Source organism: Elephas maximus, chromosome 2 (genome assembly GCF_024166365.1).
Source record: "Elephas maximus indicus isolate mEleMax1 chromosome 2, mEleMax1 primary haplotype, whole genome shotgun sequence".
Classification (NCBI taxonomy): domain Eukaryota; kingdom Metazoa; phylum Chordata; class Mammalia; order Proboscidea; family Elephantidae; genus Elephas; species Elephas maximus.
In genome coordinates this window covers 78,004,237-78,029,436 of record NC_064820.1, presented here as the reverse complement: position 1 = coordinate 78,029,436, position 25,200 = coordinate 78,004,237, and the positions used below count along the sequence as shown (strand labels likewise).

General features: G+C 39.5%; 1 protein-coding gene across 3 annotated transcripts in view; it reads right to left on the bottom strand.

Annotated features, from left to right (window-relative positions):
* Window positions 1–25,200, bottom strand: part of ARHGEF28 (Rho guanine nucleotide exchange factor 28) — a 391,051-nt gene that overhangs the window by 225,057 nt on the left and 140,794 nt on the right. For all 3 annotated transcript variants that reach the window (XM_049865615.1, XM_049865633.1, XM_049865625.1), the window contains exons 3-4: window positions 20,628–20,775; window positions 17,226–17,519 (exon numbers count right to left, since the gene is read on the bottom strand). In XM_049865615.1, coding sequence (XP_049721572.1) covers window positions 17,226–17,519; window positions 20,628–20,775 — 442 coding nt within the window. The remainder of the gene's footprint in view (window positions 1–17,225; window positions 17,520–20,627; window positions 20,776–25,200) is intronic.

Here is a 25,200-nt window from a genome sequence, read left to right as displayed (position 1 = left end):
GGCAACTCCTGCCCAAAAGCAAAGACAAGAAGGCAAGAGGGACAGGAAAACTGGAAGAATGGACACATGGATCCCATGGTAAAAAGGGGGAGAGTGCTGTCACATTGTGGTGACTGCAACCAACGTCACAAAACAACATACGTATAAATTTTTTAATGAGAAACTAACTTGATCTGTAAACTTCCACCTAGAACGCAATAAAATTTTTTAAAAAAGAGAAAGAAAGAAATCAACAACATATTGCATTGGACAAATTTGCTTAAAAGACCTTTTTAAAATGTTGAAAAACAAAGATGTCACTTTGTGGACTAAGGTGTGCCTGACTCAAGCCATGATATTTTCAATCATCTCATATGCATGAGAAAGGTGGACAATGAATAATGAAGACTGAAGAAAAACTGATGCCTTTGAATTATGGCATTGGTAAAGAATATTGGCAAAGAATATTGAATATACCATGGACTGCCAAAAGAACAAACAAGTCTGTCTTGGGAGAAGTACATCTAGAGTGCTCCTTGGAAGCAAGGAGATGATAAGACTTCATCTCACATACTTTACACATGCTATCAGGAGGGAACAGTTCCTGGATAAAGACATCATGGTTGGTAAGGTAGAAGGTCAGTGAAGAAGAAGGCTCTCAATCCAAGACGAGATAGATTGACACAGTGGCTGCAACAATGGGCTCACACATAGCAAGGATTGTGAGGATGGCACAGGATCGGGGAGTGTTTCGTTCTGTCATACATAGGGTTGCTATGAGTCAGAACTGACTCGATGGCCCCTAACAACAACAATAACAGAGTAGGAGTGCAGAGGATTTTTTGGGTTTCTAACCATACAGCTTCATGCCCACACCAAGGCCCATATTTCAGGGAGTCAAGGCAGGATTGTGTAAACTTCACTAGGGCCACGTAAGTGGGGACCTAGGAAGAACACAGAGATGGTCATTTCCCTAGAGACATACCATCATTTCTCGGTCACTATCCCACTGTCCTTCCAGGCCACTCTTATGCTCCTTCCTCCAGCCATCAGCCTTTTAGCCTCCAAGCATTGTTAGTTTTAAATCCAATGTTTTTTGTTTTTTTTAAAAAAAACAAGGTAGCATAAGGATAGCTGCCAGCATCTGCATCCTGTTAAAGGAATCTATGAAAATACCAAAATTTAAATTTTTTTCCTCAAGATCAGTCTTGAGAGAATCCTTAGCTACCGTCTTTTACAAATTCAATTCTAGTCACCAGGGCACAATCAAAAACCGTCATGTGCACCCTGCAGCATTCAGACGGGCTCCCAGAGGAGAGGAGCAGGCATGCAACGTGGCCAACCAGAGGTGAACTTCAAAACCTCCTGGACCCGTAGGGAATCACATTGAAGGTGGAATGTTTAAAAAATAAACATTAAAAAAAAAAAAAACACTTTCATTTACACTTTTTCCTAGAAAATTATGAGTGGGGGAGTGACTACAACCCTATTTTCTATTTCCCCGATGTGAGAGTAAATACGTAATTCTCTATTCCAGTCTGAGGGCCATTTCTGAGGGACAAAAGTAGGACCCTTATTTATTATTTATTTATTTTGGTGAAAATATACAGTCATAGACCATTTCAACAATTTCTACACGTACAACTCATTGACACTGATTATATTCTTCAAGTTGTACAAAAATTTTCACCATCCTCCTCCAAACTGTTCAGCCACCACCGACTTAGACTCACAGCCCCTTAAACTCACCTAAATTTTTAAGTTGCTGTGGTCAGTCTGATCTCACACTCTTTAAAAGAGCACAATGCTCAAGGCAGACATACTTTACTTATTTTTTAGTTCAAAGAAGACTTCAAGGGATAGTTTCAGTTTAAGGTTGGAAATTTAAAGATTATTTCAAGGCCATAGTTTCACAGGTTCATCCAGCCTCAGTAGCTCCTGAAAAGTCTGGCTTATGTTGACAATTTGAAATTCTGTTCCGTATGAGAAAGCTTATTTTTTAAGGAAGAGTTTAAGCTGATATTTCTTCTTTAAAACATAGTACTTTATACAGAGAATGTGCTCGGTAAGAGTTAATATAATTAAACCAAAAAATAAATCCAAATGTTGGGGGGCGTTGTTTTCCTTAAGAGTTCAACTCTATATTCTTTACTTTCATAATACCTGTTTCTTAAAAAAAAAAGTTAAAAAAAGAATGGCAGATAGAGAAAACATTTTAACAGTAAGCATTTAAGACATCACAAATGACACATATGTGCATGGCTAAGTATTCTGACATGATTTTACCAGTTTACCATAAAAATCCAGCACTAACACTCACCCGGTCTGGAGGAATATAATACTAGCTTGAAATGTCAGAAAATGAGGTATGGAGATACGTGCCCCATTAGAAACTATCAGAAGTAACAGAAGGCTATAAAACAATCTTGAGTGTGTATAACTGTTTGAAAAAAGTGAAGCTTTCCAAGGGAAACACACAAAATTCCAGAATCAGTCTTTATCCACAGGACATTAGTTTCAAAACTCTTTAAAACTTTAAACTGGAAACTAGTGTTCTGTAATAAATCTGTCCTTTATGGGTTTCTTACCCACTGGTGTTTCAGCTGATATTATTTCAAACTTGCTTTCCAGTACAAAGCTTTGAGGCAGAAGAACAAAGCTGACATTTCACATAGTCTGTGGGACAGCAAGCAAGTCTCATAATTCAATACGCAGTCCTCTGATTAATAATGCTTGGAACACAGCTAAGCCAGGATCAATCAACACTGCCCAGCTCCCGAGTCTTGCTCTATTTTCTTTCTCGTTTCTATAGCCAGCAGACCGCATTCAAGAGCAAAAACACAAGCTAAGCTCTATTTCGAGTGTTAAACAAATCTTGCGTTTTACTGGTCACAGATCTCTTTCCTCTATTCAAAGAAACATAAACAGATATTTTCCTCCATCAAACACTGCTGGGCTGTGCATTCCCTTCTCTTGTTGCCCAGGTATGTGGCTTGAAGCAAGATGTAAATGTCACAGAAAATTGGCAGTTCCCACAGAGTTTTTCGTAATGAACTGTTAATTCTCACTTAATGGCTTTTCCTGCAGATAAGAAGCAATATTAAAACTGTTCTTTAAATTCCTTAAGTGAACACTAAACAATCAAGGCACATTTTATCAGTTGCTGAATAACCCCTTCTTTTACAAGCTTCCTTCCAACGTCCTTTTGGCTTTCTGCATTTCTTTTCTATTTTCCTATTTAGTTATAAAGCATAGAAAAACAAACATTCCCCTTCAGAGCGAACTTATACTAAAGAAGTAAAGCATCATGTTAACCATTCTTAGAAACAGCACAACACTGCCTGTACATGAAACTCATGGTCCACAACAAGGTTTTCTACTTTTCTTTTAAGTCCTTATTCTCAATCTAGTATCATTATGCAGTGATTTGTTTTTGTAAAACAGAAACTTCTTGGGCTTGCCCTTTACTACATTTATTCAGCAACTGCTGGGCCATTTTTCTAAATTGTGAATTCAAGTTTAAAATTGTTATATTTGTTATACCTCCATTAGTGCTCTTTGCAAGTTAAGGGGGAAAAAAATGGGTTGTTCTGGGAACCCCATGTGTGACCCCATGTGTGTCAAAGTAGAACTGAGCTCCACAGGGTTTTTAATGGCTGATTCTTCAGAAGTAGATCACCAGGCTTTTCTTCTGAGGCACCTCTGGGTGGGCTCCAACCTTTTGATTAGTAGTCAAGAGATCATTAACCGCTTGCACTACCCAGGGACTCAACAAGTTAAAGAGCATACTCTTAATCTGATCATTGGAATCAATAATGGAAACATTAAATTCTCTGAGCCACCCTCAGTGGGTCCTACTAGTTCCAAAAATTACTCCTCTTGAGGGACAGCTCTCCAACCAACCATACATTCATAAAATGAGAAAGATCTCCCTAAACATACTAGCTGTGTTAAACGTTATGCTCAGAACAGCCCTGCAGAAACGTTGCAAATGCTCAACTGGCATATAATAAAAACTTCTTCCATTAAAAGGATCAAATGTAAAGGCAGGAGGAAAGTTTGACTCTTTAAACTTGATAAAGCAATCTAATAGATAATTTTTTGTTTTATTAAACATTTTAATGTTTCTGCCCTACAGACTCATGATATAACCTTTAAAAAACCAGGCTTTGTTACGTTTTTATGCTGGGTAAAACAAAGAATCCAAACCCTTACAGAAAAAACAAAAGAATTTCTGCCTATAAAATCTTTGAACAGAGGCAGGTCCAAGATGGTGGAATAGACAGATGCTTCCAGCAAGCCTTCTTACAACACAGACCTGAGAAAAACAAATGAAACTAGTATATTTATGAAAAGCCAGGAGCCCTGAACATCAAAGGCAAGGTTAGAAAACAAACTAAGGGGTGGGGGAGGAAGAGATGGTTCAGAAGCGGATAGGAGTTACCGGACCTGAATCACTGGGAGCCCTCAGGCACCATTCCCAGGAGTGGCTGTGGCAGGCTAGTGCTAGCATTCTGCCGCAGTTTCCTCAGGGAGAAGCAGCCAGCTACACAGCCTACTCACACCTCTGGAACCAGAGAAGAACAGTGCTCTCGGTAAAAGTTAAGTACTTGCATGTATTTTGCCATGACCCCTGCCCTCAAGCTGGCTTTGGAGGCTGTTGATTTCCCTGGGCCTGATATAGGCCCTGCTGAGTGCCTAGAGCCATTCTCCAGGCCCTGGAGAAGGAATAAATTCTCAATTGGGGGAAAAGATAATTTGCCAGCTACACTAACCAGGGGAGATCAGGACAGAAGCAGCCCCTGGCTAGGCACAAATGGTCCATGGACTTTGAGTACCTTTCCCCACTCCATGGACCCGTGTGGGCCTATTTCAGGAGAACAGGCCACGGTTAGCAGGCTACAACTGTTTCAGCTGTGCAGTGGAGAGCTGGGTGTTTGATGTTTGACACCACTTTGCCTATTAAACTCGGCCCTCACCTACCCACATCAGGGTAGCTCCACTCAGGTCACCCAGCCATCTGCAACAGGGGTCCAAGGATAACTGGTACCTCCCAGTCCTTACAACAAAAACATTGAATGGTCTTGGTCCATCTGCAGAACCCACCCACCTGTACACTGTAGGGAACAGGGACACGCTTTCCTCAGAGACAGTTAGGGGACAATTCTTAGCCCCCTGCCTTGTTCAGAGCATGACCCCCTGCTGCAAACAGCTACTGATACCTGCACGAATCACCCCTGCCCCTCTAAAACCATAGGACAGGGCCAATACCACACACCTGATAGCAGCTACCTGGAAACCTGAGCTGAATTCATACAAGAAAAGTTATTGGACTCCTAGACTGATATACCTGATAACAGCTCTAGCCATCTGGGGACAGGACGTCACAGCTCCAAAGGCAAAAATAAACAAGCTAGCTCACTCAAGCAACCCCTTTGGGCATATCAAAACAAAAACAAAGCAAGAAGCCGTGCCATGGTAAGCAAACAAAATAAAATAATACAATAACTTATAGATGACTCAGAGACAACAGTCAATATCAAGTCACATAAAGAAACAGACCATGATCGCCTTAACAAGCTCTCAAAACAAAGAATCAAGGGATCTTCTAGATGAAAGTGTCTTCCTGGAAGTACTGGAGGCAGAATACAAAAGATTGATATACAGAACCCTTCAAAACATCAGGAAGGAAATCCGGCAATACACAGAAAGAGCCAAGGAACACACAGATAAAGAAGTTGAAGAAATTGAAAAGGTTATTCGGGAACATAATGACAAATTGAATAAGTTGGAAAAATCCATACACAGACAGCAATCAGAAATTCAGAAGATTAACAATAAAATTACAGAATTAGACAACTCAATAGAAAGTTGGAGGAGCAGAATCGAGCAACTGGAAGGCAGAATTTGTGAACTTGAAGATAAAGCACTTGGCACCAATATATTTGAAGAAAAATCAGATAAAAGAATATAAAAAAATGAAGAAACCTTAAAAATCAGGTGGGACTCTATCAAGAGAAATGACCTACGAGTGATTGGAGTACCAGAGCAGGGAGGGATAACAGAAAATACAGAGAGAATTGTTGAAGATTTGTTGGCAGAAAACTTCCCTGATACTGTGAAAGATGAGAAGATATCTATCCAACATGCTCACTGGAAACTCACCAAGACATATTTTAATCAAACTTGCCAAAACCAAAGATAAAGAGAGAATTTTAAGAGAAGCTGGAGATAAACAAAAAGTCACCTATGAAGGAGAGTCAATAAGAATAAGCTTGGACTAGTTGGCAGAAACCATGCAGGCAAGAAGGCAATGAGATGACTTATATAAAAAATTGAAGGAAAAAAATTGCCAGCCAAGAATCATATTTCCAGGAAAACTGTCTCTCAAATATGAGGGTGAATTTAGGACATTTCAAGATAAATAGAAGCTTAGAGAATTCATAAGAACCAAACCAAAACTACAAGAAATACTAAAGGGAGTTCTTTGGTTAGAAAATCAATAATATCAGGTATCAACCCAAGACTAGAACACTGAGCAGAACAATCAGATGTCAACCGGACAGGGAAAACACAAAAATTAATCAAGATTAAAAAAAACGCTCAAAACACGGAAACAGCAATATTACTATGTAAAAAAAAAGACAACATTAAAACAATAAAGAGGGACTAGGAAATGTACTCATAGATCTTTCATATGGGGAGAAGACAAGGTGATACAAAGAAAAGTTACATTTAAATTTAGAAAAATAGGGGTAAACAATATGGTAACCACAAAGGAGACAAACTATCCTACACATCAAAATAAAATACAAGAAAAAAATACTTAGCAGAAACACAATCAACAATGAATGTGAGAAAAAGACAATATACAAAGATAATCTACTCAGCACAAAAAATTAAGTGTGCAAAAGAGACAGTCAACAACACACAAAAAAAGACATCCAAATGATAGCACTAAATTCAGACCTATCCATAATTACGCTGAATGTAAATGTACTAAAAGCACCAATAAAGAGACAGAGAGTGGCAGAATGGATAAAAAAAAACACAATCCTTCTATATGCTGCCTACAAGAGACATACCTTAGACTTAGAGACACAAACAAACTAAAACTCAAAGGTTGGAAAACAATATATAGCAAACAACAATCAAAAAAGAGCAGGAGTGGCAATAGTAATTTCTGACAAAAGAGAATTTAAAATTAAATCCATCATAAAGGATAAGGAAGGACACTATATAGTGATTAAAGAGACAATATACTAAGAAGATATAATCATACTAAGTATTTATGCACCCAATGACAGGGCTGCAAGATACATAAAATGAACTCTATCAGCACTGAAAAGTGACATAGACAGCTCCACAATAATAGTAGGAGACTTCAACACACCACTTTCGGTGAAGGACAGGACATCCAGAAAGAAGCTCAGTAAAGACACGGAAGATCTAAATGCCACAATCAACCAACTTGACCTCATAGACATATACAGAACACTCCACCCAACAGCAGCCAAGTATACTTTCTTTCCTAGTGCACATGGAACATTATCTAGAATAGACCACATGTTAGGCCATAAAGCAAGCCTTAGCAGAATCCAAAACACTGAAATATTACAAAGCATCTTCTCTGACCATAAGGCCATAAAAGTAGAAATCAATAACAGAAAAAGCAGGGAAAAGAAATCAAACACTTGGAAACTGAACAATACCCTGCTCAAAAAAGACTGGATTATAGAAGACATTGAGGATGGAATAAAGAAATTCATAGAATCCAATGAGAATGAAAACATACCCTATCAGAACCTTTGGGACACAGCAAAAGCAGTGCTCCGAGGTCAACTGATATCAATAAATGCACACATAAAAGAAGAAGAAATGGCCAAAATCAAAACATTATCCCTACATCTTGAACAAATAGGAAGAGAGCAAGAAAAGAAACCCTCAGGCACCAGAAGGACACAAATTATAAAAATTAGAGCAGAACTAAATGAAATAGAAAACAGAAAAACAAATGAAAGAATTAACAAGACCAAAAGTTGGTTCTCTGAAAAAATCAACTAAATTGATGAACTATTGGCCACGCTGTCAAAAGAAAAACAAGAGAGGAAGCAAATAATCCGAATAAGAAATGAAATGGGCAATATTACAACAGACCCAACTGAAATTAAAAGAATCATTTCAGACTACTATCAAAAATTGTATTCAAACAAATTTGAAAACCTAGAAGAAATGGATGAATTCCTAGAAACACACTACCTACCTAAACTAACACAAACAGAGGTAGAACAACTAGACAGACCCATAACAAAAGAAGAAATTGAAAAGATAATCAAAAACTCCCCCAAAAAGAAAAAAAGCCCTGGCCCGGACAGCTTCACTGCAGAGTTCCACCAAACTTTCAGAGAAGAGGTAACACCACTACCAGTAAAGGTATTTCAGAGGATAGAAAAGGATGGAATACTACCAAACTCATTCTATGAAGCCAGCATATCACTAATACAAAAACTAGGTAAAGACACCACAAAAAAAAAAAAAAAGAAAATTACAGACCTATATCCCTCATGAACTTAGATGCAAAAATCCTCAACAAAATTCTAGCCAATAGGATTCAACAACATATCAAAAAATGATTCACCATGACCAAGTGGGATTCATACCAGGTAAGCAGGGATGGTTCAACATTAGAGAAACAATTAATGTAATCCACCACATAAATAAAACAAAAGACAAGAATCACATGATGTTATCAATTGACACAGAAAAGGCATTTGACAAAGTTCAACACCCATCCATGATATAAATTCTCAGCAAAATAGGAATAGAAGGAAAATTCCTCAACATAACAAAAGGCATTTATACAAAGCCAGTAGGCAACATCATCCTTAACGGACGGAGCTTGAAAGCATTCCCCTTGAGATCGGGACCAGACAAGGATGCCCTTTATCACCACTCTTAACTGACATTGTGTTGGAAGTCCTAGCCAGAGCAATTAGACTGGATAAAGAAATAAAGGGCGTCCAGATTGGCAAGGAAGAAGCAAAAGTATCTCTGTTTGCAGATTTCATGATCTTATACACAGAAACCCTAAGGAATCCTCAAGAAAACTACTAAAACTAATAGAAGAGTTCACAGGAATACCAGGATACAAGATAAACATCCAAAAATCTGTTGGATTCCTCTACACCAACAAAAAGAAATCACCAAATCAATACCATTTACAGTAGCCCCCAAGAAGATAAAATACTTAGGAATAAATCTTACCAGAGATGTAAAAGACTTATACAAAGAAAACTACAAAACACTTCTGCAAGAAACCAAAAGAGACCTACATAAGGGGAAAAACATACATTGCTCATGGATAGGAAGACTTAACATTCTAAAAATGTCTATTCTTTCAAAAGCGATCTATAGATTTAATGCAATTCCGATCCAAATTCCAACAACATTTTTTAATAGATGGAGAAACAAATCACCTACTTCATATGAAAGGGAAAGAGGCCCCGGATAAGTAAAGCATTACTGAAAAAGAAGAACAAAGCGAGAGGCCTCACTCTATCTGATTTTAGAACCTATTATACCACCACAGTAGTCAAAAGAGCCTGGTACTGGTACAATAACAGATACATAAACCAATGGAACAGAATTGAGAATCCAGATATAAATCCATCCACATATAAGCAGTTGATATTTGACAAAGGCCCCAAAGCAGTTAAATGGGGAAAAGACAGTCTTTTTAACAAATGGTGCTGGTATAACTAGATATCCATCTGTGAAAAAATGAAACAAGACCCATACCTCACACCGTACACAAAAACTAACTCAAAATGGATCAAAGACCTAAATATAAAATCTGAAATGATAAAGATCATGGAAGAAAAAATAGGGACAACGTTAGGAGCCCTAATACATGGTATAAACAGTTTACAAAACATTACTAACAACGCAGAAGAAAAATTAGACAACTGGGAGCTCCTAAAATCCAAACACCTATGCTCATCCAAAGGCTTCACCAAAAGGGTAAAAAGATTACCTACGGACTGGGAAAAAGTTTTTAGCTATGACATTCTGATCACCATCTGATCTCTAAAATCTATATGATACTGTAAAAACTCCACTACAGAAAGACAAATAACTCAATTAAAAAATGGGAAAAGATATGAAGAGACGCTTCACTAAAGAAGACATTCAGGTAGTTAACAGATATGTGAGGAAATGCTCACGATCATTAGCCATTAGAGATATGCAATTCAAAACTAAAGTGAGATTCCATCTCACCCCAATAAGGCTGGCATTAATCTAAAAAACACACAAAAAAATTGACGTTGGAGAGGCTGTGGAGAGATTGGAACACTTATACACTGCTGGTGGGAATGTCAAATGGTACAACCACTTTGGAAATCGATTTGGCGCTTCCTTCAAAAGCTAAAAATAGAACTACCATATGATCCAGCAATCCCACTCCTTGGAATATATCCTGGAGAAATAAGAGCCTTTACACAAACAGACACATGCACACCCATGTTCATTGCAGCACTGTTTACAATAGCAAAAAGATGGAAGCAACCAAGGTGCCCATCAATGGATGAATGGATAAATAAATTACAGCATATTCACACAATGGAATACTATGCATCAATAAAGAACTGTGGTGAATCTGTGAAACATTTCATAACATGGAGGAATCTTGAAGGCATTATGCTGAGTGAAATTAGGCAGTTGCAAAAGGACAAATATTGTATAAGACCATTATTATAAGAACTGGAGAAATAGTTTAAACAGAGAAGAAAATATTCTTTGATGGTTATGGGGGGGGAGGGAGGAGGAAGGGAAAGGGGTATTCACTAATTAGGTAGTAGATAAGAACTACTTTAGGTGAAGGGAAAGACAACACACAATACAGGAGAGGTCAGCACAACTGGACTAAACCAAAAGCAGTTTCCTGCATAAACTGAATGCTTCGAAGGCCAGTGTAGGAGGGGCGGGGGTTTGGGGACCATGGTTTCAGGGGACATCTAAGTCAATTGGCATAATAAAATCTATTATGAAAGCATTCTATATCCACTTTGGAGAGCAGTGTCTGGGGTCTTAAATGCTAGCAAGCAGCCATCTAAGATGCATCAATTGGTCTCAATCCACCTGGACCAAAGGAGAATGAAGAAAACCAAGGACACAAGGTCATTACGATCCCAAGAGACAGAAAGGGCCACATAAACCAGAGACTACATCAGCCTGAGACCAGAAGAACTAGATGGTGCCTGGCTACAACCAATGACTGCCCTGACAGGGAACACAACAGAGAACCCCTGAGGGAGCAGGAGAGCAGTAGGATGCAGACCTCAAAATCTCATAAAAAGACCAGACTTAATGGTCTGACTGAGACTAGAAGGACCCCAGCGGTCGTGGTCCCCATACCTTCCGTTAGGCCAGGACAAGAACCAGTCTCAAAGCCAACTCTTCAGACAGGGATTGGACTGGACAAAGGAATAGAAAAAGACGCTGGTGAAGAATGAGCTTCTTGGATCAAGTAGCCATTTGAGACTATGTTGGCATCTCCTATCTGGAGGGGAGATGAGAGGGCAGAGGGGGCTAGAAGCTGGTGGAATGGACAGGAAAAGAGAGAGTGGAGGTAAGGAGCTGGCTGTCTCATTAGTGGGAGAGCAATTAGGAGTATATAGCAAGGTGTATATAAATTTTTGTATGAGAGACTGACTTGATTTGTAAACTTTCACTTAAAGCACAATAAAATTTTTTTTTTTAATCTTTGAACATATGAACTATTTTTACCTAGAGAACTACAGAAAAATCCAAAATTCATTTTTTAAAATAATGGAAATTTACTTTGGCAAAAAAAAAAAATCTCAAATCTACCAGATTACTATTTATTGGTTTGAATTAAACAACAAACTGCATTGGGCATATCTGCTGCAAAAAAAAAAAAAAAACTCTTTTAAGTGTTAAAAAGTGAAGATTACATTTTGAGGACTAAGGTGTACCCGACCCAAGCCATGGTACTTTCAATTACCTCATATGGATGGGAAAGCAGGACAAGGAATAAAGAAGACCAAAGGAGAATTGATGCCTTTGAATTATGGTGTTGGTGAAGAATACTGAATATACCATGGACTGCCAGAAGAATAAAAAATCTGTCTGGGAATAAGTAGAGCCAAAATGTTCTTTAGAAGCAAGGATGGCAAGACTTCATCTTATCCACTTTGGACATGTCATTACAATGGATCAGTCCCTGGAGAAGGACACCATGCGTGGTAAAATAGAGAGTCAGCAAAAAAGAGGAAGACCCTCAATGAGATGGATTGACATAGTGGCTGCAACAATGGGCTCAAACATAGCAACGATTATGAGGATAGTGCAGGACCGGGCAGTGTTTCGCTCTGTTGCACTGACTTGACAGTACCTAACAACAACATATATGACTTTTAATTTTTGAAGTAAGTTGACATTTTGGTTTTTTTGTTTGTTTGTTTTTCTTAAACCAGAAAGTAAAATCAGGACAAGCTCTACCTACTCCCTAGATCCCGGGGGCAGAGCTACTATGTTCACAGGGGCAATACCATCAGTTCTGTGAGATGGCATTTGAGTCTGTCCCCTTGGGTTCTTTACCCAATGGCAGCCACAGTTGGTGGCAGGCTTGGTGCTTGCCAGTCATGCCAGGCTTCTGGGAACACAAGTGAAAGGAAGGAATTTGGTAGAGTAGGAAGGGAGGACTTTTAACTCAAAAGCTATCTGTGCATCAACAGAATGAAGCATTAGAATTTTTTTCTCCCAATTAACCTAATTGTCAAAATAATGCCCCCTCTGAGAAAAGATTGCTATCTAAAACAAACAAAAAACCTCCCCCCCAAAAGATAAATTAATTGTGACATATTATTGGATAATTATGATGTTACTATTCAAAGCTTAACTGTAAATTTGGAATCCTGGGACCCTGCAAAAGCTTCTATCATAAAAGCTATCTCACAGAAGGAATAGGTTAACTTTTATGAAATAGAAATCCAATTTTATTTATGACACAAAATTAAATAAAATCCGGGATATTTCCTTCCCTAGAGCACATAATGAAGTTGCACCGAGAGTAATGACGGGTAGGATGCAGGGCCAAGAGAAGGCTCTGCTTTTCTTTACAAAGCACGTTCTGCTCACTCTGGTCCTTCTCCAGGCTCTCAGGCCTTCCTAATAACTCCCAGTGATTGAAAAGGAAAAAAGAAATGAGTTATTTATTATAAAATACAAGGAAATACAATAATACTTCAGAGTAAGGCTCTGATCAGACTCTTCCAAGACACGATCGTTAAGAAATCAATTAATACTCATTCAGTATTATTCACTTATACTCAAAGAAAACATAAATAGATAAATGCAAAGTATTTTTAGTAAGAGTGAATGTTGTTGCTGTTGTTAGGTGCTGTCGAGTCAGTTCTGACTCATCGCGACCCCATGGACAACAGGACCCATGCAGGGTCCTGTGCCATTCCCCCAACAGCAGATACATTTGAGCCCAGTGTTGCAACCACTGTGTCAATCTATCTCATTAAAGGTCTTCCCCTTTTTCACTCGTCCTCTGCTTCACCAAGCATGATGTCCTTCTCCAGGCGCTGGTCCCTCCTGCTAACACGTCCAAAGAGTGAAGAGTGAAGCTTCAAAATCGTCTTCAAATAAATACTAAGAGCAGTAATTACTAGGAAAAAAACTGTTTTCCACTTATGCACCTATCACTAATACATTATAAACTCCAGTGGGCCCGTGCCTCAGTTCATTTCTCATCTCATTATTATAGCTCGTCTACTTCAAAGACAAGCAACACTAGTAAAATATGTACACTAGAAAAAAATGCATTGAGCACTTGAGGGATCCTAAACTGCTTAGATTAAAACACTATTAAATTAAGGGTAACCTACAACAAAAAACAATTCTAAAATAGTTCAGAAAAAGGAGAACCCCACCAAATGGATTTGAGTAGACAATGGGTCAAAGTACATCCATGCAAAGCGTAAGTGTACATTATAAAACTCTAATATAACTCAGTTGATCCAGTGCACCGATATTAGTTCCTTACCAAATTTACTAGTTTATTCTCAACTGTAAAATGATTAATTTATGATCAACCACTTGGTTTAGTTTATGATAAAAATCTTCAGGTTTCTTCTCCAGTATCCAATATAATTTCTAAAGTAAAAAATCAAAACTGACATAAAAGAACCTATGTTTAATTTAAATTCATTAGTTTAAATCCCCAATTTATTTCTTAAAAAAAAAATACTGGAATAACTCTGGCAACAGAAGCCTGATGAACACATCTGCTAAGACTTACCAATTTGACATGGGCCATTAAGCTTATATGGGCTATCACATACATATATAACAGAGCTGAGGTATGAAAAGACTGGTACAGAGACTTAAACACATCATGGACTAAATCAAATCCCCTAAGGTGATCATAAACCTTACAGTAAAATTTAACTTAGACCATGGATGGGTATTAACTCTAACCCTGAAAACGTTCTACTGCAGGTCTATGCTCCAAACGAAAAAAACCAAACCCACTGCCATCTGGTCAGTTTCAATTCATCCAAGTCCTCTCAACTGTTCCTAGCAAAAGTCTAAAAAAGTTCCTAGAAATTTTCAAGCAAGATTTTACATCATCAAGATTCAGTCTTTGCCTGAGGCTATGGATAAACAAAGGTCCTGAAAGAGGCTAAGTGAACAAGAATGCATCTCCAAACAACAATAAAAATTGCGAAAAGACCACCCTTGGCAACTCCTGCTTAGCTCAGTGGTCTCCAGGCTATCAGCAAAAATAATTTTGAGTATTTTTTTTTATTTATTCCAACATATAAAGTATAAGGATCTACCATTGTCAATCCACGGATTAAAGATTAGTAAATCTTCATTTATTTCTCATTTTTTTGGAAGAAAAACAAATATAAATAAAAACCCTGGTGTAGTACTTGGGGAACGTGAATCCCATTTTGAAGATCCTGGGATTAAGTTATTCATGTGCGATTATGAAGTTTCACAACCTTCAAAAATTTGTAATTTTGCGATGGACCACTGCAGACACCAGGCTGTCGGGCAGAGTGAGTTACCAGGCTAGGGAATGAGCCATGGGACTAACCTCTATCTACCTCTTGGTGAGGCTATGATGTTCTTTACTCATGGCTTGAATGAAGTGATTGGTGAGAAATCATAAAAACTTTGTACCTTTGTCAAAGTGGGTCCTTTCTCAAAAAAAAAAAACAAACCACAAAAACCTCCAATATTACTGTTAGACACAAAACCAAGAGGCTTAAGAAAATAAAGTTTCATTTCATATATGGATAATATATTTGAGGGAAGAGTCCCTTTGTGGTGAAAATGATTAAGATGCTTATCTGCTAACGTGGCAGTTCACATTTACCCAGAGGCACCTCAGAAGAAAGGCCTGGTGACCTATTTCTGAAAAATCAGCCGTTGAAAGCCTGTGGCACACAGTTCTATTCTGACACACATGAGGTCACCATGAGTCAGAGTCGGCTTGATGGCAACTGGATGACGATGATGATATGTGGGGGAACTGCAATAGGAATATTTCAGGATATGTGACTCCTTGAATATACCAGGATACACTCTTCATTCATCCAACAAATACTTCTTGAGCAGCTCCTCTGTGCCAAGAGCTTTGCTAGGCCCTTGGGGATAATGAGCGGGAAGAACAGACATGACCGACACCCTCCGGGAGCTACTCCTTCATACATACCATTCAGCTATCACACAGCAAGATGTAGCTCATCATTGAACTACCAGACTTGCAGTATCTCATTCAAGATTTAAAAAATAAAATACATCATAGTGTCCGGGAGAGCTTAACTACAACTCTGATGGAAGGAAAGAGGTGGAAATCCTCCCTGAAGATAGCTTATGGCCTTATAATTCTGTTTACAAAAAGCATGTCCCTTTACCTAGAGTAATGCATTTAATCTCATCCAGGATCAAATTAAGCCAACCTGTAACTTGTAACCAGAATTTATCAGGAAGCAGAAACTCTGAAAAACAGCATCACCCAACCACAAAGCCAAGGTCACGGGAGGAATACAGAAAACCAGCAATAATTTAAGGATATATGTTTTGTTCAATAAAATACAGAAAATATCTCTATACTTCCAGTGAAATTACATAATGTGTAATTGCCTCATGCCTCGTATGGGCCCACATACAACATCTGTATGTATCACTGTTGACACGGATTCCAAATGGTTGGTATTGATAGTGTCTTAGGAGCCCTGGTGGCACAACAGTGAAGCACTCATCTGCTAACTGAAAGGCTGGTGGTTCAAACCCACCCAGTGGCTCCGCAGGAGAAAGACCTGGTGATCTGCTCCCATAAACATTACACCTAGAAAACCCTATGGGGCAGTTTCACTCTGTCACATGGGATCACTACGAGTCAGAATCGACGGCACCTAACAGCAACAGCTACATTCAATCTTTAGTAAACGGGGAACATCGAGAGGTAACTCTAAAAGTCAGTGCAAATATAATACGAATGCTCTCAGAGGCATCAACTGTTCTGAAGATGTCAGTGCACTGGTTATACTTCCTGCACGGCCACATTTCTTCTAAATGTTTCACAGTGTTGGCTGCAAGTTCTTCCTTTTCCAACGCCTCTACCTATTTAGAAACAGGGCAGCAATGTCCCATTCTCACAGCAAGAAAACTTGCCAAGGGAAGTAGAGTCATAGCCCATAGTAGCTGATTCGAGAACCTGCCACAAAGAACAGTATTTCCCACCCTGAGGCAAAGCTCATCACAGCTGAGCAGCCCACATCTCCTGGAACAGAGTAGCATCGACCAGCCATAGATGAGTAGATTAGGACCTCAGAGAACCCAGCCACATCAGAGCAAAAAAAGAAAAAAGGCTCAGGTAAAAAGTGGGCAGGAAACTTCACCCAGGTTATTGTTGTTAGTTGCCACTGAGTTGATTCTGGCTCATCGTGACCCCATGTGTGAAGAGTAGAACTGCTCCATAGGGTTTTCAAGGCTGTGACTTTTTCAAAGCAGATCACCAGGCCTGTGTTCCAAGGTGCCTCTGGGTAGGTTGAACCACCAACCTTTCAGCTAGTAGTCGAGCACTTACCCATTTGCACCACCTAGAGAGACTCCCCAACTCAGGTAGATAGGCAGTAAATTGTCGGACACTTTCTGAACTTCACATAAAAAGAAAACATCTGAGTTTTCTGGTAAAGACTCACCTTCAAGTGAAGAATTTCCCAAGATAGTCCATCCAAGAGGCAACTCCAGATGAGTCATGGCCAGCACGAGCTCCTCGTCCAGAGCAGGCAATGCTTCTGCCGTCAAGGCAAACGGGGTTAGCAGGGTCCGATGACTACAGGTTGTGAGGCGATCAGCTTGGGTGACCAGCAAACGGGCCAGCCTGCAAGCCATGTTGTCCACATAGGTCACCGAGCCAGAGTCCATGGTCACCGGGGAGTAACCTTCCGAGCAGAGGCAAATGGACACCATCACAGTCTCCTGAAGCCTGTGGCCTGGATGACAAGACAGTAAACAATTCAACCAGAGTCTGCAGGAGATGCTCTCCCACTTCAAGGAAGCCGCTCCTTAACCCATCTTCCGGGGTGCTTAAGGAAAGGGTGGGAAGGGCAGTGGTCTAAAGTGCTAGTCTCAGCTGTGCTGCCTAAGCAGACAATGCTCTCCAGGAGAACAAAGCAGAAGGGAAATCCAGACAATTATCTTTAAATGTTGCCAAGCCTGTGAGGCCACATTAAGGCTGACCCATCTTCTTTTGGGGGCTCCTGATTTTAAGGTTAACCTTGATAAGCTCTGAGCATTGTAGTATCTTTTCCCCTGTCGTTATCACACCTTTTACCTCCACTCTGAATCCTGAATTAAACCGTGTTGGCCTTTACTCTTTTCCAGTCTGCCATTTCCTTCTGAGTCATATATTTTTACATGTTAACTTAAGTGACAGCTTTATGAGGTAGCACCACAAAATTACACAGGGTCATCCTAATTTAAAGCAGAGCTCCTTTAATGTGAGTTAGAGTGAGGGAAGCTACTCAACAGAAATATTTCTATTTGCTGTTCATCATCCCCACTTCTGATAACAACACCTGTGCCTTGAGATGTTTTTACTACTTCTGCTATGAATGGTTACCAGATCTTGCTATCTGTCCTTCCTTCTTACACTCCCCTTCTTTCCCCCGCTCTCCTATTTTGCCAAGGTTGGTGAACCTCTACTCAGGTACATTTTTATGGTGTCCAGTCCCTTGGTAAAATTTCCAGGTATTAGTACCACCAGACCACTGTGATGATGATAATCATGGCTGAATGGAAAAAGGATTAACACTGAACCACCACCAGTATATAGCTCTCTCTGGTCCCTAAGCAAGTGCTAGATGGGTACAAGATAAGTCATCCTTGTCCTGCCTGATTCCCCAAAGCTTTACCCCAACAAGGCTGCAAGGAACAAGAGCATCCTAAGTTTATCAGATGAGAACATCTGCCATTTTCACATCACCCATTTAAAAGGTGGCTCCATGGTGCAGGCACAAGACAAAATGTAACTGCACCCCCTACCCCAGACTGTACACATTGAGCATATACTGCAGAAACCTGTTCTACATATACCTGAGAGGTTACCCTGATAACACTGTTAACACATGAAATTTATGGTTCACAAAGATCACCTGCCTCTAGGGATTCAGTTAAAAGGCAGGTAAGAACCCCACAATATAATCAAAATGATTTTCTTGAAGATACAAAAAGGGGGAAGGCAGTTCACTCCTACACACAAGTAAAGACAAAACAAAAAGTTTTAATATTAGGAGTGGAATCTTAGGAATTCTTTTTATTCTTCCTCTATACCCAAAACCAAAAAACTCACTGCCGTTGAGTCGACTCCAACTCATAGCGACCCTATAGGACAGAGTAGAACTGCCCAGTAGAGTTTCCAAGGAGTGCCCGGTGGGTTCGAACTGCCGACCTCTTGGTTAGCAGCTGCAGCACTTGGCCACTACAGCCTTAATAAAAGAGAAAACCAAGAAAAGAGGGGGGAGCAAAAAGCAGGAAAGACATGCATGCAAAGGGCAGAGAGAAAAAAGACCAGCAACCAAAGTAACTATGTGCCACTGATTAGGTTTGCCTTTTATTTCCCTTAGAAGGACTAGGGATGCTGGGCCAAGGAAAGAAGTGCTTAAACGTGCCCACAGTCTTAGAAATCAGACCACAGATAAATTCAATAACCAAACCCAGGCAGGGCTGAAGGATACCAGTATCTCTCTACAATTCTCATCACGTTTACTGCCTACCTTCTTTCCACATGTAACAGGTACACTGCAGAAACACTCAGGGACATATTTGCCTTTAAAATGAGGCCAATCTTAACTATAAGAAAAACTGAAGTTTCCCTATGTGATACAATTTAAGAGGGCCTGAACAACCCACACTTAACAAAACCAACCAATCAGCAAACAGAAATGAAAACAAAAAATCTTCCCTGTCTTGCAGGTAATAAGAGATCTCCATTATACCTTTAGGTGAGAGCTTGACGTCTCTTAGATATACAACCCACAGCCCAGGGAAAATATAAAACAACAGTATCTGAGAAGGGCTAGCAGCTTGTGCTAACACATTAGCACAATACATTAATTTGTCAGCTGTAGTCATGGAAATTGGAGAAGAGAGCTGTTCAGAACATGAACATTTTGGAGGTAGGGAGGGAAAGTTCTGGAGCCTGAGATCCAGCAAGAAAGACTGTGGATGGACAAGGTAGCAGAGGAATGAACCCTAGACACCAAAGGGAGCAAGGCAGGGGTAAGTGGGTCTAGGGAAGGGAGCACAAGACAACTGTGTCAATGTCTCAGTTCTGTCTCAGCCATCCCTGGCAATCGGCCTGGGATTACAGGAGACAGCACTTAAGACCTTGCATTTCCTCCACTGGACCGCTTCCAAAGCATGCCCAAAATTGAATTGTGTCCCCCAAAAACATGTGTTGTAAATCCTAAACCCCTACGTGGGTATAATCCCCTTTGGGAATACAACTGTCTTTGTTATGTTAATGGACCATATCAGCATATGGCATGTTTTAAACCAATCACCTTTGAGATATAAAAAGAGCAGACAGAAGGAAACACAAAAGGAGGGAAAGATACAGGCCACATAAAGAACACCAAACCAAGGAACAGAAGCTGAAAAAACACAAGGACCTTCCTTCAAAGTTAACAGAGAAAGAGATCCTTCCCCCCTAGAGTTGGTGCCCCTGATTCAGCCTCGTAAACTGTGAGAAAATAAATTTCTGTTCATTAAAGCCACTCACTTGTGGTATTTCTGTTATAGCAGCACTAAGGAGCTAAGACATCCAACCTTGAGAGTTGGGTGCAGATGGCAGAATGGGCAAGCCCATTCTCAGCCAAGGCTCCTAACGGGGCTGCACACACAGCTGGAAGAACCTCAGATGTGAGAACAGTGTAGAAGAACCTCAGACGTAAGGGAACAGCATGAGTGCTCTTCCTGATGTCCTCCTGCCCTTGGAGCACTGTTTTCATTTTCCTCCTGGTTCCCTTCCTGGCCTGTATCCCTGGGGGAAGCTGCTTACAGACTGATTTCCCAATCATGCAATAAAGAGGGCCCCTCACCTGGGATGCTGGACTGGAGAACGTTGTCCGCAGTGCGCTCGGCAATTGTGATGTGTCTCTGATGCGATCCGTTGTAAATAAAGTAAAACTCAGCGTCTTTAGGAAGATAAACATTTTTGCCAAACTTCGCGTAGACCGTCATCTGCCCCTGAAAAAAGGAGTAAGTTGGGCATCATCACACTTCCTTGTCCTGGCTCTGAGAAACCACAATAAGAAGGCCTGGGTCCAAAACGTGTCATTTCTTCTATTCACTTCATGGGTGAGCTCAAATATCATCAAGCCTTCTTTCTAACAAAAACATTTTTGACAACAGGGAAGATGCTTCCTGATACATTTAGGTATGGGTGTCAGAGACTGTTCTGTTTTTAAAAGTTAAAGAAGTTCAGGGCATGGGCAAGAATTTTTTTTTTTTTAATTTACTAGATGTGTAAGTGTGATATCTTGTTGTCTTTTACTTTATTCAAATTCTTACCTGCTTAATATCATTGCTTAAATTAATTTCTATCCTGTATTTGAAATACCACCACTGTTATAAAGATGTGTATGTGTGTGTATATACGTGTGTGTGTCTGTGTGTACGCACGCATACTACACATATAGCTATGTTGTTGTTGTTAGTTGCTGTCGAGTTAGCTCCAACTTATGGAGACCTTATGTATAACAGAGCAAAATGCTGCCCAGTCCTACACTATCTTTGTGATCGTTAGTACATCTGAGTCCACTGTTGTGGCTATGTTGTTGTTGTTAGGTGCCATCAAGTTGGTTCCAACTCATAGTGATCCTATGTACAACAGAACAAAATACTGCCAAGCACTGTGCCATCCTCACAATTATTGCTATGTTTGAATACAGTGTTGTAGCCACTGTGTCAATTCATCTCGTTGAGGGCTTTCTTCTTTTTCTCTGATCCTGAACCACACGAAGTGGATAGAACAAATGACACTGTTTTGGACCTGGGCCTTCTTATTGTGGTTTCTCAGAGCCAGGACAAGATACCTACATAGTTATGGCTTTACCCTATACTGGACCATAGTAGGTTGAAAGAACCTTAAATATTCACAATATTGCTAAATAAATAGCACTACTTGCTCCCACACTTTCTATGCCATTTCCGGTTGCTATTTCTCTTCTCTGAAGGAGTTCCAAGTTCTCTTTCTCATCTGCCCTGGCCTCACATTTTCTCCTCAGAGTTTCTGTTTGGCATCAAGCCCTGCAAAGTTCCCTGGTCCCCAGGACAGAAACGGCCAGCGTAGGTCACAAGCGTCAAAGGAAGCTGGGCAGCAGGTTAGTGCTCCCAAATATATTTTTATGCAGAGGCTTTGTGGTGGGGCTAAATCAGCGGTGTTAACCCATAGGAGCAGCAGAGATGATGGGCCTGCTGGATCATCTCGAGGAAACCAGGAGGATCCCAAGAACTCAGGACACTCCCTTCCTTCAAACACAAAAAGGCAGTACAGAGTGGGGCCGCCAGGGAGAGGGCACATTCTGCCCCGCCTGGGGGAGTGGCAGAGAAATGGAAACCAGGAGGTGGAAAGGGTCACCCACTTTGGAGGGCCTCCAGGGCTCGGCCCAGTGTGGAGAAGCATCTGGGCTTTTGTGTGCTTGCCCAACAAAACAAACCTGTTCTCCCCAAGTTCTCTACCCTGTGACAGGGGAGAAGGGTGAACAGAAGAAAGTCTACACCGTCTCCGTAATATGTTTGCCTGTAATGAATATCGGTGCGACATGCCACAGAATGTCAAGATTTAGGCCGAACAGCATCAAAAACAAAATCAGCCCAAGGCTCCTCTTTCCAGTAGCCATATGATTATTTACTCAATTTTTTTTTAATGCAAAAGCTATGTTTTTCCTGGTAGTTTGCAATCCATCACACATAGGAGAAGTTATCTTAAATTATGAATTGGTATAGGTACAAACTGTGGAGTTCTGAAATAAACACAGGTCTGCAATTTCAATTGCCCTTTCTCTGCAAGTGAGCACAAGCGCACGCACGCACACACACACACACACACAAACGTAATCAATAGAAAGTAAAGTGCCAAGAAAAATCTACCATACAATAGCTTCAAAAAAAGTTCAGGAAGGGGACCTGAAAAGCAAAAAACAATAACAAATGTCTGACATGACTGAGAGAGGAAACTTAGATGAAATTCCATTTCCTAAAAAAGGAAGAACAGCTTGCTTTAGTCATGTTCCTGGTTGCTAAAGGGACTGTTAATTATCCACGGATAGAATTTGACCTATTTTTTTAATTTTATTTTAATGCAAAACAAATTGTATAAACAGATCAAAGTTGTTCACAGATCACAAGGACATCTAATCTGCATCTATGCAAAACAGTGAACTTACTACAACTTATTTGGTGAACAAGAACTACAACTTATGAAAGAGTTTACTTACAACCCTAATGCGATACCACCCAAACAGAATAATCTTATAACATAGCTTTGCCTCCCTTTCCAGAACCATACTGTGCTTTACATTGGTAAAAGAAGACACACAACGGCGATCATGTCTGAAATAAGACCTGTTCATTAAAGAGTAAAGTCCAGACATTCTAGCACTGAAAATAATACTCAGCAAAGAAAAGGAGTCTTTTAGTAATCACGAAGACACCAGAAAAACAGGATAAAAGGAATTATGGGAGGATAAAGAGGGGAAGGGGAATGATACAGAAACCACTGGAGAGAAACCAAGGAGATACAAGTGGTGGCCAGAGAAGGGGACAGGAGAGGTAGACAGAAAAAGAAAGAAAATATGAATATCTAAGAACAAGAAAGCCTTCATTCAGAAAAGTTAAAGAAAGCTCATAGAAGATTTAGATAAAGCTACACAGGAAGCCAGAGGTGAAATGGGCTTCTGGAAGAGTGTGCTAAAGTAGAATTACAGCATAACTAATCCATCATGGACAACAATTTTTAGTGAAGATTGAGGTCTTCTAACCACTGTGGCCACTGAAAATCTGCCCTTTTCTGAAAAAGGCTATTAATTTTATAGATTTAAAAAAAAAAAAAACAAAAAACAGCTGCCATACAGTCAATTCTGGCTCATGGCGACCCCATGTGTGTCAGAGTAGAATTTTGCCCGTACGGTGTTCACTGATTGATTTTTAGGAAGTAGATCAGCAGGCCTTTCTTCCGAGGCAATTCTGGGCAAGCTAAAACTTCCAGCTTTTTAGTTAGCAGCCAAGCACTTAACTTTTTGCACCACCCAGGGACTATTTTATAGATAACAAAGGTAAATTCCGATTTACAGAATTTCAGTGTACCTCCTTCAGTTTTCCAACTGAATTCAATTGCATGCTTTGCTTCAAGCAATTGAAAACTATAAACTTTCCTGAGTAAATTTGCTGGTATCAATATCAGAATTACTGTTTCTATGCAGAAATAACAGAAATATGTTATCACCTTTCTATTATCTCACTATACCTCAAATAGAAAACACTTAAGTATTTCTCTGAGACTTCTGGAAAGATAAGAAGGCATAATACACAAAATTATCTCCCCAAATTCATCTATAAATTTAATGTACTCTAATCAAAACCCAGACTGAATTTCTTTCAAGTGAAACTCAATGAGCTTATTCTAAAGTTCATCTGGAAGAGTAAATACACAAGAAGAGAAACAAAAGATTTGAGAAAGAGAATAATGTCAGAGGAAAGGATGCAAAACATACATAAAAACCATGATAATTTAAACAGTATGGTAATGGCGCAGAGATAGACTACAAAGTTGAGAGTCTAGAAACAGATCTGTATATCCACGAGAATTATGCAATAACAGTACCATTTCAAATCAGTGGGGGAAAGAATGGGCTACTCAATAAACGGTTTTGGAAAAACAGCTATTCATTAGGGGACAAAAACATACCTCATACCAAATGCTTAAATTCCCAATGAATTCAATGTCTAACCTAAAAATCCACAAATGCATAAAATCAGAAGACTGTCTAAAATTTTTTATTTATTAAACAAACAAGATAGCAATTAAAGATATCTAAATTTCATTTACACTGACACCACCATAACATGTCAAATTTTTTCATTTTCCTATTTCCTTCACTCCCCCCAAAAAAACCAAACCCATTGCCATCGAGTCAATTTCAACTCACAGCGACCCTATAAGACAGAGTAGAATTTTCTCATACAGTTTCCAAGGAGTGCCTGGTGGATTTGAACTGCCAACATTTTGGTTAGCAGCTGTAGCTCTTACAGATAAATTATTCCACAGCTATAATCATGGCATAAATAAACACACTGTTGTGCTTTTCTATCCTCTATAAAAAGCATTTTTCCAAGCTATTATAATCTTTGGCATCATTTTTAATTGATTTCATCAAATGTTTGATGTTCCATAATTTACTTAATAACCCCTCTATTTTTATACTTTAAAGGTACTTCTCACTTTTTACATTATAAACAATATTATAATAAACATTTTGATATATATTTTTATGCCGGTTTAGAACAAAATCCCAGAAATGTGTCCACTAATGTAAACGAATTGTTACAAATTGCCAAACTCCTTTCTAAAAATTGTTGTATCAATTTTCATTCCCACCTGTGATCATCAAG